The sequence below is a fragment of the Malaclemys terrapin genome, chromosome 1, assembly GCF_027887155.1.
Source record: "Malaclemys terrapin pileata isolate rMalTer1 chromosome 1, rMalTer1.hap1, whole genome shotgun sequence".
NCBI lineage: Eukaryota > Metazoa > Chordata > Testudines > Emydidae > Malaclemys > Malaclemys terrapin.
The window spans coordinates 141,958,058-141,972,213 of NC_071505.1; the positions used below are offsets into that span (position 1 = coordinate 141,958,058).

The 14,156-nt window shown below is 45.7% G+C and overlaps 1 protein-coding gene across 4 annotated transcripts in view; it reads left to right on the plus strand.

The window, feature by feature from the left end:
- The first annotated feature begins 205 nt into the window (after positions 1-205).
- Positions 206-14,156, plus strand: part of LOC128843988 (rap1 GTPase-activating protein 1-like) — a 72,784-nt gene continuing 58,833 nt past the window's right edge. For all 4 annotated transcript variants that reach the window (XM_054041207.1, XM_054041196.1, XM_054041225.1 and 1 more), the window contains exons 1-5: positions 206-288; positions 791-826; positions 10,783-10,830; positions 12,295-12,333; positions 12,428-12,619. In XM_054041207.1, coding sequence (XP_053897182.1) covers positions 809-826; positions 10,783-10,830; positions 12,295-12,333; positions 12,428-12,619 — 297 coding nt within the window. In that variant the 5' untranslated portion in view covers positions 206-288; positions 791-808. The remainder of the gene's footprint in view (positions 289-790; positions 827-10,782; positions 10,831-12,294; positions 12,334-12,427; positions 12,620-14,156) is intronic.

A 14,156-nucleotide genomic window follows, 5' to 3' on the forward strand; every position in this document is an offset into this window, starting at 1 on the left:
AGCCATTGAATCAGGAGCCTGGAGCACAGAAGTGGTTTGGCCGAGCATGTGTATCCACAGGGAAGGGAATTGTCAGGGAGCTGGTACAGGTGGGCAGAGAGGGATCCAGTGGCAGGGAGAACCACTGGAGAGACTGTATATGAGTATTGGCATCCTGGATGCTATAAGGGTTAATGGCAATTGTCTCCCTTCAGGAGATCTGATGAAGTGGAGCGCTGCATCAGTGACATCCTAGACTCTCCTGTCCAGGACCCCCAGACTGCACTTACCTCTGCTGTTCACAACAAGGTAAGGAGCTGCATCCTCCCTGTCCAGAATGGGAATATACCTAGAGCATCTGAGAACAGGGGAGAGAGGCAGGCAATGTGCATTAGAACAGTGGGTGTGTGTGTATTGTGGGCACAGATATGTATTTCTCAGTGAGTGCCCTAAAAACTGGTCCATCTAGTTTAATTCCCATCTCTTGACATAACAGAGCAGGCCATTATCTTGGCCACTCAGATGCAACTAATGGTCCATCTAGTCCAGAATCCTGGCTCATCCAATACCAGATCCGGCTGCTATTCTGCCTTTAACAGTGCAAGGTGAAAACAATGCACCTGGCCAGTTGTTCAATACTGTGCCATCCATGTAGGGAGAGGGATTCCTTCCTGACTTCAGCAGATGAATAATTTCTGCCCTGAAGCATGAGGACCCTTATTATTTTTGTCATAGCTGGTGTTACTGCAGATGACATTCTCTCTCATAGAAATGTCAGATCTCTTTCTATGTCATCCTTTTCTCTTCACAGACTGTGGATTTGTTTGAAATGATTGAAAAAATGCAGGTGAGGAGCAGTTATTCAATCAAACTTTGGGATCCTTAATTTCTGGTAACTGATAATTGTCAGCTCCTATTCCTGTCCTGTCCCTGCACCTTCACAGCATCTTCACTTGTGCCCTTCAATCCTGGCCAGCATGGTCTGCTCTCCTAGTCTTGGCTCTCCTGGCTCTACCCAGCCCCCTTTGACTCTCTGGTAGTGTGGCTTCACTGTCGCCTCCCTCAGGTTCAGGGGCTCAAACAATCTGGGGGTACACCCACAGTTAATTTAAATGCAAATATATGTCCCTTAGAGAACATTAAGGGTGCAGAGTTCAGCATTCAAATGTCAGAAAATGCCAAAGTTAATGTGAAACCTTAATTCTGCCCTTTATATATTTTTAAGGGTGATTTTTAAGGGTACTTAATTGAGATAGACTATCAGGGTGGCTGTATTAGAAGGATGTCCCTTGGGAAACTGCTTTACTTGATGGTTGTGAATAGTAATGATTACTGCTTAGCTGGTGCAGCATTATCAGGGGGAGCAGGGGTTGCACTTCCAGTACACTCCCTGCAAGTAGGGGAGGGGAAGGGACTGGGTGGCTCCGCCTCCACATATGTTGTTATTTGTGTTACCATGGTACCTAGGAGCCCCAGTTGTAAACCACGACCCCAATGTGCTGGGTGCTGTGGTTTACAGAACAAAAAGACAGACCCTGCCCGAAAGCACTTACAATCTAATTGCCTAGGCAACAGAGCTGGCTAGGCCGTAAGGGAGAAGATGCTGTACCCTGAAACACAGTATAATAAATAACTCCCTGCTCCAACAGAAGAGGGGAATTCAGAGAAGAATTGTGCTTCTCTTCCCAGTGCTTCTCCTGCATCTATGTGCCACCCCATACTCAGGGCTGTAATTAAAGGTACATGCTAGCCCTTAGTGAGTGAGAAGTTGTGTGCAGTATTTATATGTATACACCTCTAAGCTGTAAGGGGCAGGTTCTGCCACCTTCGTGCATGACGAGTAGCACTTTACTCTGTGAACAGTGTTAGTGGGATTATTTGCAGAGTAAGGAATGATTCAGTGCGAGTAAAGGTGGCAAAATCTGACCTTCAGCTATCAGCCCTTTTCTAAATGGAAAAGTACAAGTTAAATTGGAAACTAATTGTCCCATAAACTGACGTAATATTTATGATGTTTCCAGGTGCAAAGTATTGAGCTATATTAAGTAATAATAGTGTATTATGCAGCATTGTTGATAGTGGCCTGGATCCAAAAAGGGACATAGGCATTGTAACTCTAAGGGCTTGTCTACACTTGCAGCAGTGCAGCTGTGCCATTATATCACTTAGGCCTGGTCTACATAGGGTGACCAGATGTCCCGATTTTATAGGGACAGTCCCGATTTTTGAGACTTTTTCTTATACAGGCGCCTATTACCCCCCAACCCCTGTCCCGATTTTTCACATTTGCTGTCTGGTCACCCTAGGTCTACACTGGGAGGGGATCGATCTAAGTTACGCAACTTCAGCTATGTGAATAACGCAGCTGAAGTTGACGTACTTAGATCTACTTACCGCAGTGTCTTCAGTGTGGTAAGTCGACAGCTGACACTCTCCTAATGACTCCGCCTGCGCCTCTCGCCCTGGTGGAGTACAGGAGAGCGCTCTGCAGTCAATTTATCGCGTCTAGACTAAATGCGATAAATCGACCCCTGCTGGATCAATCGTTGTCCGTCGAGCTAGCAGGTAATGTAGACAAGCCCTTAATGATAACGCTACCTATGCTGATGGGAGAAGCTTTCCCACTGGCGTAGGTACTCCACCTCCCTGAGAGGCAGTAGCTATGTTGACAGGAGAAGCCCTCCCATTAACATAGCGCTGTCTACACTGGAAGTTCAGTTGGTATAACTACATCGCTCAGAGGTGTGGAAAATCTACATCCCTGAGCGACGTAGTTATACTGACATAAGTTTGTAGTGTAGACCAGGGCTAAGCGTTGTAATGCCTAACTTTTAGGCATTTAGAAAATCATAGGAACAACATTGTGATTCACAAAGCCTGAGTTAGGCTATGTCTACACAGCACACCTTATAATGGCGCAGTTGTGCCCTTGTAAGGTGCGCTGTGTGGCAACTCTTTAAATAAAAACACCCCCAATGAGGGGAAGTAGCTTTGTCGATGGGAATGCAGCTCCTGCCGCCGAAGTGCTGTCCACACCGGTGCTTTTCATTGCTAAAACTTTTGTTGTTCGGGGGGTGTTTTTTCACAAAACTAAAACAAAAGTTTTAGTGACAAAAGTGCCTATGGCTATGTATACACTACAGCTTATGTCGGCATAATTTATGTCATAATTTATGTCACTCAGGGGTGTGAATAAGCTGCACCCCTGAGCGACATAAGTTGCACCGACATAAGCACTGGTGTGGACAGCACTATGTTGGCAGGAGAACTTCTGCTGACATAGCTATCACCTTTTATGGAGATGGTTTTATTAGGCCGACGGAAGAGAGTTCCCATTGGCATATGCCCGTCAGCGTTGAGCATCTTCACCAGATGCACTGCAGTGGTTCTGTATGTGTAGACAAGCCTTTAGGCACCTCTTCAATTCATGGAGAGAGAGAGGCACCTCAGAATGTGATTCACTGTGACGGGTTGGATCACAGAAACCCCCTTGGGAGCTGCCACCTGATGTGCAAAAGACTACCCCTGCTCCTGTTTTCCCTGCCAGCTCAGGACTCCAGCACCCTGTCTTGCTGAGCCAGACACTCCCGTCTGCTGCAGCACAGACCCAGGGTGTCTGAATCACTTGTCCCAAAGCTGCAAGTTTACCCGAAAACAGCTTACAGAAGTGTATTTGTCTCTAGCACTCAGATGCCCAACTCCCAATGGGGTCTAAACCCAGATAAATCCGTTTTACCCTGCATAAAGCTTATACAGGGCAAACTCATAAATTGTTCGCCCTCTATAACACTGATAGAGAGATATGCACAATTGTTTGCTCCCCCAGGTATTAATACATACTCTGAGTAAATTACTAAATAAAAAGTGATTTTATTAAATACAGACAGTAGGATTTAAGTGGTTCCAAGTAGTAACAGACAGAACAAAGTAAGTCACCAAGCAAAAGAAAATAAAATGCGCAAATCTATGCCTAATCAAACCGAATACAGATAATCTCACCCTCAGAGATGCTTCAGTAAGTTTTTTCTCAGCCTGGACACCTTCCAGGCCTGGGCACAATTCTTTCCCCTGGTACAGCTCTTGTTGCAGCTCAGGTGATAACTAGGGGATTCTTCATGATGGCTCCTCTCTCCCTTGTTCTCTTCCACCCCTTTATATATCTTTTGCATAAGGCGGGAACCCTTTGTCCCTCTGGGTTTCCACCCCCCCTCACTGGAAAAGCATCAGGTTAAAGATGGATTCCAGTTCAGGTGACATGATCACGTCACTGCAAGACTTCATTACTCACTTGCCAGCACACACATATACAGGAAGACTCACAGGTAAAACAGCCATCTGCAGACAATGGGAGTCATCAAGATTCCAAACCATCCTTAATGGCCCACACTTTACATAATTACAATAGGCCCTCAAAGTTATGTTTTATATTTCTAGTTTTACATACAAGAGTGGTACATTTCTACAAATAGGATGATCACACTCAGTAGATTATGAGCTTTGTAATGATACCTTACAAGAGACCTTTTGCATGAAGCATATCCCAGTTACGTTATATTCACTTATTACCATATTTTTTCTAAAACTATCCCAGTTACATTATATTCACTTATTATCATGTTTTTATAAAACCATATAGACTGCACAACGTCACAGGCACCTCTTCAATTCATGGAGAGAGACACCTCAGAATGTGATTCACAAACAGGGCCGGCTCTGGCTTTTTTGCCGCCCCAGGCAAAAAAGCCGCCGGCCGCCCCTGCCCCCCCCCCCCCCCTGCGGTGGCGGGGGGGGGAGGGCGGCCGGAGCCCCGGGGGGAGAGTGCAGGGGGGAGGGCGGCGAGCCCCAGCCAGGGCTCGCCGCTCTCCCCCCGGCAGCCAGGGGGAGGGCGCCGGGGGGGAGGGCGGCCAGAGCGCCGGGGGGAGGGCGGTGAGCCTGGCCGTGGCCCCGCTCTCCCCGGGGGCCGGAGCACCGCACCGCCCCCCTCCAGGTGCCGCCCCAAGCACAAGCTTGGTGGGTTGGTGCCTGGAGCCGGCCCTGTTCACAAATGCCAGTGCCCTAGGCGGGGAACTGCATAAGCTAGCCAAATGGAGGTGCCAAAGAGAAGGGTGTGTCCTAAGTCCCACCCCTCTCAAGTGCCTCCTGGCAGCCTGGATTTAGGAGCCTAGCTCTGTTAGCAGTCCACAACTGGGCCTGCCTTCTGCCACACAAAGTGGCTGGAGGTGGAGGTGACAGCTCCCCACCTTATAACTTTCATCCCAGTGGTTAGAGCACTTGCCGGGGATATGGGAGAACAGCTTTAATTCCCCCTTCAGCCAGAGTGGGGAGAAAAGATTTGAAAATGGCACAGTACACTTTGCAGAAGATTTTCTCATAGCTATGGAAGGACATGCTGTACATGAGTGAAGGTCTTATGCAACTCTGTGTTGGAAGGACATGCAGAGCTCTTTGCCTAGCTCAAGTGCCTCCTAAACTCTGTAGGAGGAGAACACCTTAGCACATTAATGGCTGCCTAGGGTGCAGCCCTTCTTATGAAGGGGATTTCATCCACTTATGTGCCAGAGATTGTGCATAACCACACAGAAAGCTGGTGAGAATTTGCTTGCATATATAAGGCACCTGATTTTGCAGCTAAATTAGCTTCTTTGTTGCATGTAATGAAGACTACTGTGCATGTGTGTGTAACTAAATTAGCATTGTAGCTAACTGCCTCATCCCCAGAATTGCACTAAGGAAGGCTATGCTGCTGGATAGAGCTGGTCAAAATTTTTTGAATACACAGCTTTTTTTATAGAAAAATTACCTTTTTAAAATTAATATATATAGCAAAATTGTTTTATTTTTTTTTTGAGTTTTCACTATATCTTTTTTATGATTTAAAAAAAAAATTTCATTTACTATTTTTCATTTTTTGTTTTTTCCCTTTCTTTTCTCTTTTCCTTTTTCCCCAATTAGTTTTTGAAAATTGAAGTTTGGATTTTCAAAAGCACCCAAGAGATTTAGGGAGCACAAGTGAGGGATGTAGGCACTGTTGAAAATCCAACAGTGAATTTAAAAAAAAAAATTAACAGGGAAAGAAAGCAAAACAACAGAAGATAAACTTTAAAAAAAATGGAAAATGGGTTCATTTGAAACCCTTCAAAACAAAACTAATTTCATCATTTTTTTTCAATTTAAAAAAATATTTCAAGCAGCTCTACTGGTGGTTAAAAAGGAAATTTATGGCTATGGCTGACTGTTATTACAATATATACAGTAGAGAGAAGGAAACTATCAATAAAAAGTGTAAAGACCAAAGTTTTTCTAGATGTAATTGGGCGCAGTGCCACTGAAATCAATGGAGCCAAGTCTGTTTCCATCAGCAGACAACTTGAGCCGAAGTTTATAAAGATAAATTGGAGTGTTATGATAATTAAATTAGTGCAATTAAACAGGAAATCAAAATATTATAAATTGTACCTGAGACTGTACCAAAATAGTGTAGTATATGATATTATATGAAAAATAGCATGTGAATATGTAACTAAAGCATGTAATGTAATATGTGGGCACTGGGGTAAGAGTGCATATTCCCAAGTGCTAAGAGTGCATGTCCAACCTCAACTTTGGCATTTCCTGATCATTGAGTGCAGTTACAGTCTTAATGTCATAGAATCATAGAATATCAGGGTTGGAAGGGACCTCAGGAGGTCATCTAGTCCAACCCCCTGCTCAAAGCAGGACCAATTCCCAACTAAATCATCCCAGCCAGGGCTTTGTCAAGCCTGACCTTAAAAACCTCTAAGGAAGGAGATTCCACCACAACCCATTCCAGTGCTTCACCACCCTGCTAGTGAAAAAGTTTTTCCTAATATCCAACCTAAACCTCCCCAAGTCATCTCAGTGTAATTCTCTGGATGGAAATTAATTTGGCCACACCCCATTAGATCTGCTCAATTTACAGGTAAAATGATGTTGTTTTAACTGAAAATTCCCTCTGGGATCTGAGAATGAAGCTAGGCTTTTTTCCATTTCAAACATCATCACTGCCAGAATACCCTGCCATGACTCCACTGTGTGACTCCACTGTCTTCAATGAGTTTGCACAGGTGGAACTTAGTAGCCAATTCCATGGCTAATGCACAGGTAGGATAAACTTCAGCTCATGGTCTCTGAGCTGTGCTGGCTCTGCAGGGCTAACAGGAGTAAAAATCAAGTAAATCTGATTTCAGTCACCAAAATGAGATGAGCCTTCTTTTCAAGAGCCTGCATAACCTTGCCCTCCCTTCTCATCTGCCACCTTCACCCCATCTGCAATGATGCCAACATCAGCATCCCATTTGTCTGCTTCTCCCACAACCATCTCAATGTCTTCTTCCACACTGCTCCTTGTACATGAGCACCCTCCTGGAGCTCATTCTCAAAGCCACTCTCTTGTCCATGGTCAAGTCCTTCCTAAAGTCCTTCTTCTGTGATGTCTAGAAGAAATTAGCCAGCTAATGATGGCTAGAGAGAAGGAAAATCAGGCCTATCCCAGAAACATCTACATTATCAAGTTGTGTTGTTCATCACCTTCGGCACTTTGGTGCACTCTTTCCTTTTTTCTGTTTGCCTTTTTAGATTGTGGGAGTTTTGGGGCAGGGTCTGTGCTTTTCTATATGTCTGTACAGCACCAGAACTTTGGGGGTGCTACAAGAAACTATTTATGTATGGCTCTATTGGACATGAGCTGGAGAAATGTCATTCATTATCATTGCTGTTACTGATGTCTCTCTGGTGCTACTATGTGGCCATTCAATGCTACAGCAGACTTTCTTTTTTCTCTCCTGACTTCCAGTGTTATATTTTGTCTCAATCCTGAGAATTGTGTGAGCTTGATTTTATCTGCTACATCTTTTTTTATACAGGAAGCGAGGGGAAAACAGGGATAGTTGGAGATCCACTCTGAGGGCTTACTTAACTGTTTATGAGCCTGATTTAAATGTGAAGTTCACCTCCATGTTGGGATTGTCTACTTCTGGCTCCTTGTATGTGTGTGTGAGATATTCAACTAACAATTGTGTCTGTTATCTGTAGAACATGGATTAATTCCATGACCTGGAAGGGAGTAAGATGGACTGTCCATTTCATGAGGAAAAGACAGTTCTTGTCCCAGTGAGGGAGAGAGGTTCTCTGGCCTACAATGTGCAGGAGGTCAGACTAGATGATCACAATGTTCCCTTCTGAACTTAAAGTCTCTGAGCCTCAATCCGCAAAGCAAATTTTGGCTGCTTATCTCAACTGAGAGAATCAGCATTTCAGGGCTCACTCTTCACTGCTGTAAAGTCTGAGGCAGTCTCTGCATCAAAGGGATGCCACCCTGCCAAAGTTTTGTGGGGAAGGGGGAAGTAAGAAAGGAATGTAAGTTTTGAACTCCATTCTTTGACTTTCTTTTCCCCCTTTCCCACTTGTTTGGAGTGGGCAGAAAGGCAGGTGGAGGGATTGGAGAGTTAGAGGTGAGAGATGCTGGCTGGGAGCACATCTCTCTGCTCTCTGACCAGAAGTGCTACATTCTGTGGGATGGAAGTTGGGGTTGTGTTAGTTTTAACCCCAAATTTCTGGCCTTTTGGCAGGCAACTATCAACTTTTTCTCCCCATATCACCCTTCTCTCCACCTACAGTCTTCCCTGCGATCCTCCTGTAACTGTACCCCAGTGGGTTACAGCTGAGGATGCCAGATTCAGGACAAACTGCTGAGAAATAAGGTGTCCACCCCAAACTGGTGGTTATTCACCCATAAGATATACCAAGCCAGTAACAAAAGTAAACTTCTGTTTCACCAAACTGGTTAACAAGAAGTCAGAAAGATCCCAAGAGATCAGCAACACAGCTTGGTCAATATCCAACTCAGATCTTACCCAATAATCACGCTATTGCCATTCCTTTAGTATCTAATACCTTCTTATTTATAAAAGAAAAGAAAGAGGAGAGAGTTAAAATGGTTAAAAGAATGAAATACACTCATTGCAAAGTTCTTATATGTATCAGCCCTGAAGCAGTGATGGAATAAACTGCTGTCTTGTACAGTCACCAGTAACTGCCAAAAGATTGGAAGGTCCTCAGTCCATTGCTTGTAATGCTCCTGTTAGGTTAAGTCCATAGTCCAGAGATCAGAGCAGGAAAGAGGCAAAATGGAGATTCTTCCAGGGCCTTTTATACTTTCTCCCAGGGGAGGGAAAAGCTCTCAGTCTTAGTTTATGGAAAAGTACTGGTACAAGATTGGAAAAGAGGAGATCAGCTTGGAAAAGAGATCAGCTTGGAAAAGAGGAGACTAAGGGGGGATATGATAGAGGTATATAAAATCATGAGTGATGTGGAGAAAGTAGATAAGGAAAAGTTATTTACTTATTCCCATAATACAAGAACTAGAGGTCACCAAATGAAATGAATAGGCAGCAGGTTTAAAACAAATAAAAGGAAGTTCTTCTTCACACGGCGCAGTCAACTTGTGGAACTCCTTACCTGAGGAGGTTGTGAAGGCTAGGACTATAACAGCGTTTAAAAGAGAACTGGATAAATTCATGGAGGTTAAGTCCATTAATGGCTATTAGCCAGGATGGGTAAAGAATGGTGTCCCTAGATTCTGTTTGTCAGAGGGTGGAGATGGACGGCAGGAGAAAGATCACTTGATCATTACCTGTTAGTTTCACTCCCTCTGGGGCACCTGGCATTGGCCACTGTCGGTAGACAGGATACTGGGCTAGATGGACCTGTGGTCTGACCCAGTCTGATCTTATGTTCTTCTGTTCTTAAGATGGAGTCCAGGGTCACATACCCTTGTATGCTTCGATAGCAGGATACATTACCCATATTCTGGCTAAACCATACTCAGGAAGGGCCATGGGGTGGAGACGAGCTTCTTCTATATCCATTCTGAGAGCTAAGTGTTCTTTGATGGGCCACCAACTTGAATCGTCCTTTCACAATGTGCTGGTGTCACGGAGTGTAGGGGAGTCAGGGCCCTCATCCCCCACTTCCTGCGATTCACCGTGACTCTCAGCCAGCCAGTAAAACAGAAGGTTTATTAGACAACAGGAACACAGTCTAAAACAGAGCTTGTAGGTACAGAAAACAGGACCCCTCAGTCAGGTCCATCTTGGGGGGTGGGGAGCCCAGACCCAGGTTCTGGGCCTCCCCCGTCTCTCCAGCCAGCTCCAAACTAAAACTCCCTCCAGCAGTCTCACCCAGCCACACACCCTGGCTCCTCCTCCAGCCTTTGTTTAGTTTCTCAGGCAGAATGTGTCACCTGGCCCCAACCCCCTCCTGGGCTCAGGTTAAGTGCTGGCCATCAAGTATCATCCCTCAGTGAAGTCATTAATGCAGACAGTAAACTAGTAAAACTCCCATGCAACATTACCAGGTTAATATTCCCAACTCCTTACTCCGTCACAGCTGGCCAGACTGGATGCAAACTTGGCTGTTATCCCAGGAGTAAACACATTTGAAAGACTGGTACATAACTTCAGATACAAAAATGATGCACGCATACAAACAGGATAATCATATTCAGCGAACAATAACTTTTCCATTGACACCTTACACGGCATAATTTGTATAAGATTTGTTGCAATTGTATAATTGTGGTAGCAACAATGATCTACATGGTCATATTTTAATCATATAATGTCACACCTCCCCCACAACATCTCCAAAAGCAGTGGATTAGAGGGGGAGCATTGAAGGATCTCCTCAAATACACCACCTGGGGCATGGGGTGTGAGGCAGTGGGGAGAGAAAACAGACATGCTGCTATGTGAGGTTTTACTATCTTTGTCTCTGTGTTTCCAGGGGAGTCGTCTGGATGAGCAAAGATGTTCTCTCCCAACTCCGCTCAAGGTCAGGTTAGGTCTTTGGTGCCTCATATATTATTGAGAATGACAAATAAAGTGTTCCTACTTGCAGCTTGCCCTTCCTCAGCCTTCTTGAGGGGTGAGGAGTCTTGTATTTGTAACTCAAGTCTTTGTGTTTTTATCAGGGTTCTCAAAATCCAAGCAGATTCAATCAGTCGCTTTCGTATTATTAATTATAGAGTAGCTCTGGTGAGATGTTTCCTTGCTTTTATTTTAGTTTAAGTTTTAATAACATTTATAAGAGAAACTTATACTGAGTCACATATCTTTCAGTAAGCATTGTGAGTCCAGAACCTGTAAGGGCTTAGGGTGAGTGCCACCTGGTCAACCTGAAATCTGACTAGCTCCTCCTAATAAGTCCATGACTCTCACCTAATTGGCCAACAAAGAACTGGGTCCCATTTTTTCAAATTCTGACCTTTCTCTCTCCCTTTTTCTATTGTCTCTGCTCTGGTGCTCTAACCTGGTGAGCTAACAAAATAACCCACAAGGAAGCAAGGTGGGCGGGATGTGTGTAGGACAGAGGGGCGTGTCAATGGCAAGCGTGATTAAAGGGAGGGGGCTAGAAGAACATTAAAGTGGATCGACATAGGGTTCTCCCCCAATCCTCTTACACAGCCTCAGCAGCCCCTGCAGTTGTGCATCAGCCACCCTCACTGTCAGAAAATGGAGCCTCACTGCACTGGGGCCCTGTTTTATGGTGTCGGAGGAAAGATGGGGAGAAAGTTCAGTGTGCCTAGCATTGTGAGAATGGGCATCTGGCAGGCACCTACCTCTACTGTTCCATGGCACAGAGCCCCCTTAGTGTCAGCATAATCACTCATTTGGTAATAGTGCTGTTCAGAGAGCAGGGGTAGAACTGCCTTATCTGGGAGCTGGTCACCTCTTCTAATCAGGGATTGCAGGCTCTCCAAATGGCTCTCCACCTCACAGAGCACCCTTGGAGCCTCAACTACACCCTGGAGTGTAGCTTTGACCATCTGCAGGCTGGTTTAAGTGACACCCCTCCTGCTCCCAGGATGCAGGAATGATACCAGTGCACTCAGCTTTACCCTACTTGCATAAACACTGTCCCCCATCCCCAGGTGTCCCTGCATGCTGTCCCTTTATGCAGCAACATGGCACCACTCCAACACTCTTCTTGGCATGGGACAAGGGACTAAGGCTGTCAGGCCACACATGGCTTAATTTGCCTCAATCTGGCTCACAGTTTGGTTACTTTGTTTTTGCCTGACTGTGCCATGTGCAGCTGGGGTGGGGGAGTGGAATCTGGCCCCTGGAGTTTATTTGCTGAAGTTTTTGTGTGTTATGAAATGCACCCTAACCTAGATACTCTAAAGAAGTAGGGTTGGATGGGGAGGAGTGGCGGTGGAGGACACGCAGCCTGGGTCACCAAGTGAAGATGGTACTATAAAGGCTCCCTCATGTCTCTGGTCCCTTGTGATTTCAGAGAGAAGAGGAGTATATCCCATACCCCAGCATCCATGAGGTGAGTCACAGCTGGCTCTGCTCTGCTCAGTCTCTTCCTCCACCTCAGTAATGTTATTGATCTCACAAAGCAATGCCTCTGTCTCTTGGGACAGGTGTTACGGAAAGGGTGGCCATACCCCCTCATTATCCTACCCCAGTTTGGGGGCTATTGGATTGAAGGAACCTGCCATGGCCTCCCCAGATCGACCTCAGCTCTGCATGACCTGCCTTCCCCCTGCAGCAGTAAAGTGAAGCTAGAGTGCGACCCCACGGCCAAGCTGTACCGCAAGCACTTCTTGGGGAAGGTAAGGGGGAACCCCATGGCCTCTCATTCCACTCCATGGCTAAACTGTATCCCAAGGGCCTCCTGAGGGATTTTGGGGTGACCTCACCTCCTCCCCCCCAGATCCCACACCTCCCCAGTGCCAAAAATAATTAAATAAGATGTGTCCCACTACACACCCAGCAATGTGCTACTTAGAGTCAGAGCTACGTCAGGGGTGCCCCTTTGCGCCTTGTGTAGTGTCCAGTGTGCTAGAAAAGAAAGAGGTCTCAGATCTGATGAATATAAAGGGGATCTTTTGCTGAGACTTTTGGACACAGATAGACCTTGGGAGATGGAAGGGAAACAAATGTAATGAATCATGGTGACCACCACATACAGACACTCAGCTGGACGTGGGGATCAAACCCAGGCCCTTCAGCACAAAATGGAGAAGGCCTGCCAGATGAGCTAAAGGACAAACTTTAGTAGCTCTCAGTAACAAGTTGTTATAGCGAGAGAGTGAGAGCGATAATCGCATGCACTAAGACAATGTATTACACAGGATTGGGGCCAAGTACTCCTTGATCTTGCCATTTCCAGCTATGACAGGTATGGGAACACATGGAAGCAGAGACCAGCCTCCAGGTGAGGTTCAAAGCATGGGCATTTATTAGCTGTCCCACAGGCTCTACCTGAACTGGCTCCTCTGGGGTACTGGGCGTCACCAGGTGGATCTCATGATCATGCTGACCACCTCATAATCAGTTGTCAACAAAACCATGATCGGTTCTGGAGACCAGGTGCCTAAACCAGAGTTGGCTCAGCTTATTTCAACAGACTACCCCTTGCAATACAAGCCCACAGACGGGGGGAAATGTGTGCATCTGGTCTCCACTGCAGAAGAGGCCTCATTGAGGCAGAAGTCAAATTCATCTGGTGTGTGAGACCAGAGACAAGGCCAGTGTAGGAATGATATTAGTATACAGACCCCGCACCAGAGGCTTCTTGTCTGAATGAAAGGAGATGTTGTTCTGAATCTGATTCTGGAGACTGAAATTTATTATCTTGAGAGTCTTTCGAAGTGCTGGGTATGCCACCGTTAACCCCATATCTGTTAGAGTAACCAGAGAGTTTTTCCAGAGCCACCCACATAGCTAGATACATGCTGGATCTGATCTTTGGCTTAGCTGTAGATGACACTGCTAGCCTGATATGACTCTTACCCGCCTCCAAGCAGCAGTAAGAGCTTTCCCCTCTTCTCATGTGGGATGACTGGTCTGGTATAGCAGAGATTCATAGTCCCAATGAGTTTGCAAAATGTGCAAGAGTGGAGTATTGCACAACTGTAGCAAGCATCTGAAGTGCAGTACTACTGAGTCACTGTACACTAAGCACTCCCTTCTTCTGATCAGCCCAACAGATCTCCTTGGTTCACTGCTGAAACATGTATTAGTGAGCTTGGGGTCAAGAAATCTTCACAGTGACCATAACTCCTGTAGTGGATAGCACCAGCACCAGCAACAGTAAGAGCTTGCAGCATACTCACAACGGAGTTACTCCTTCAGATCAAAGTGTTA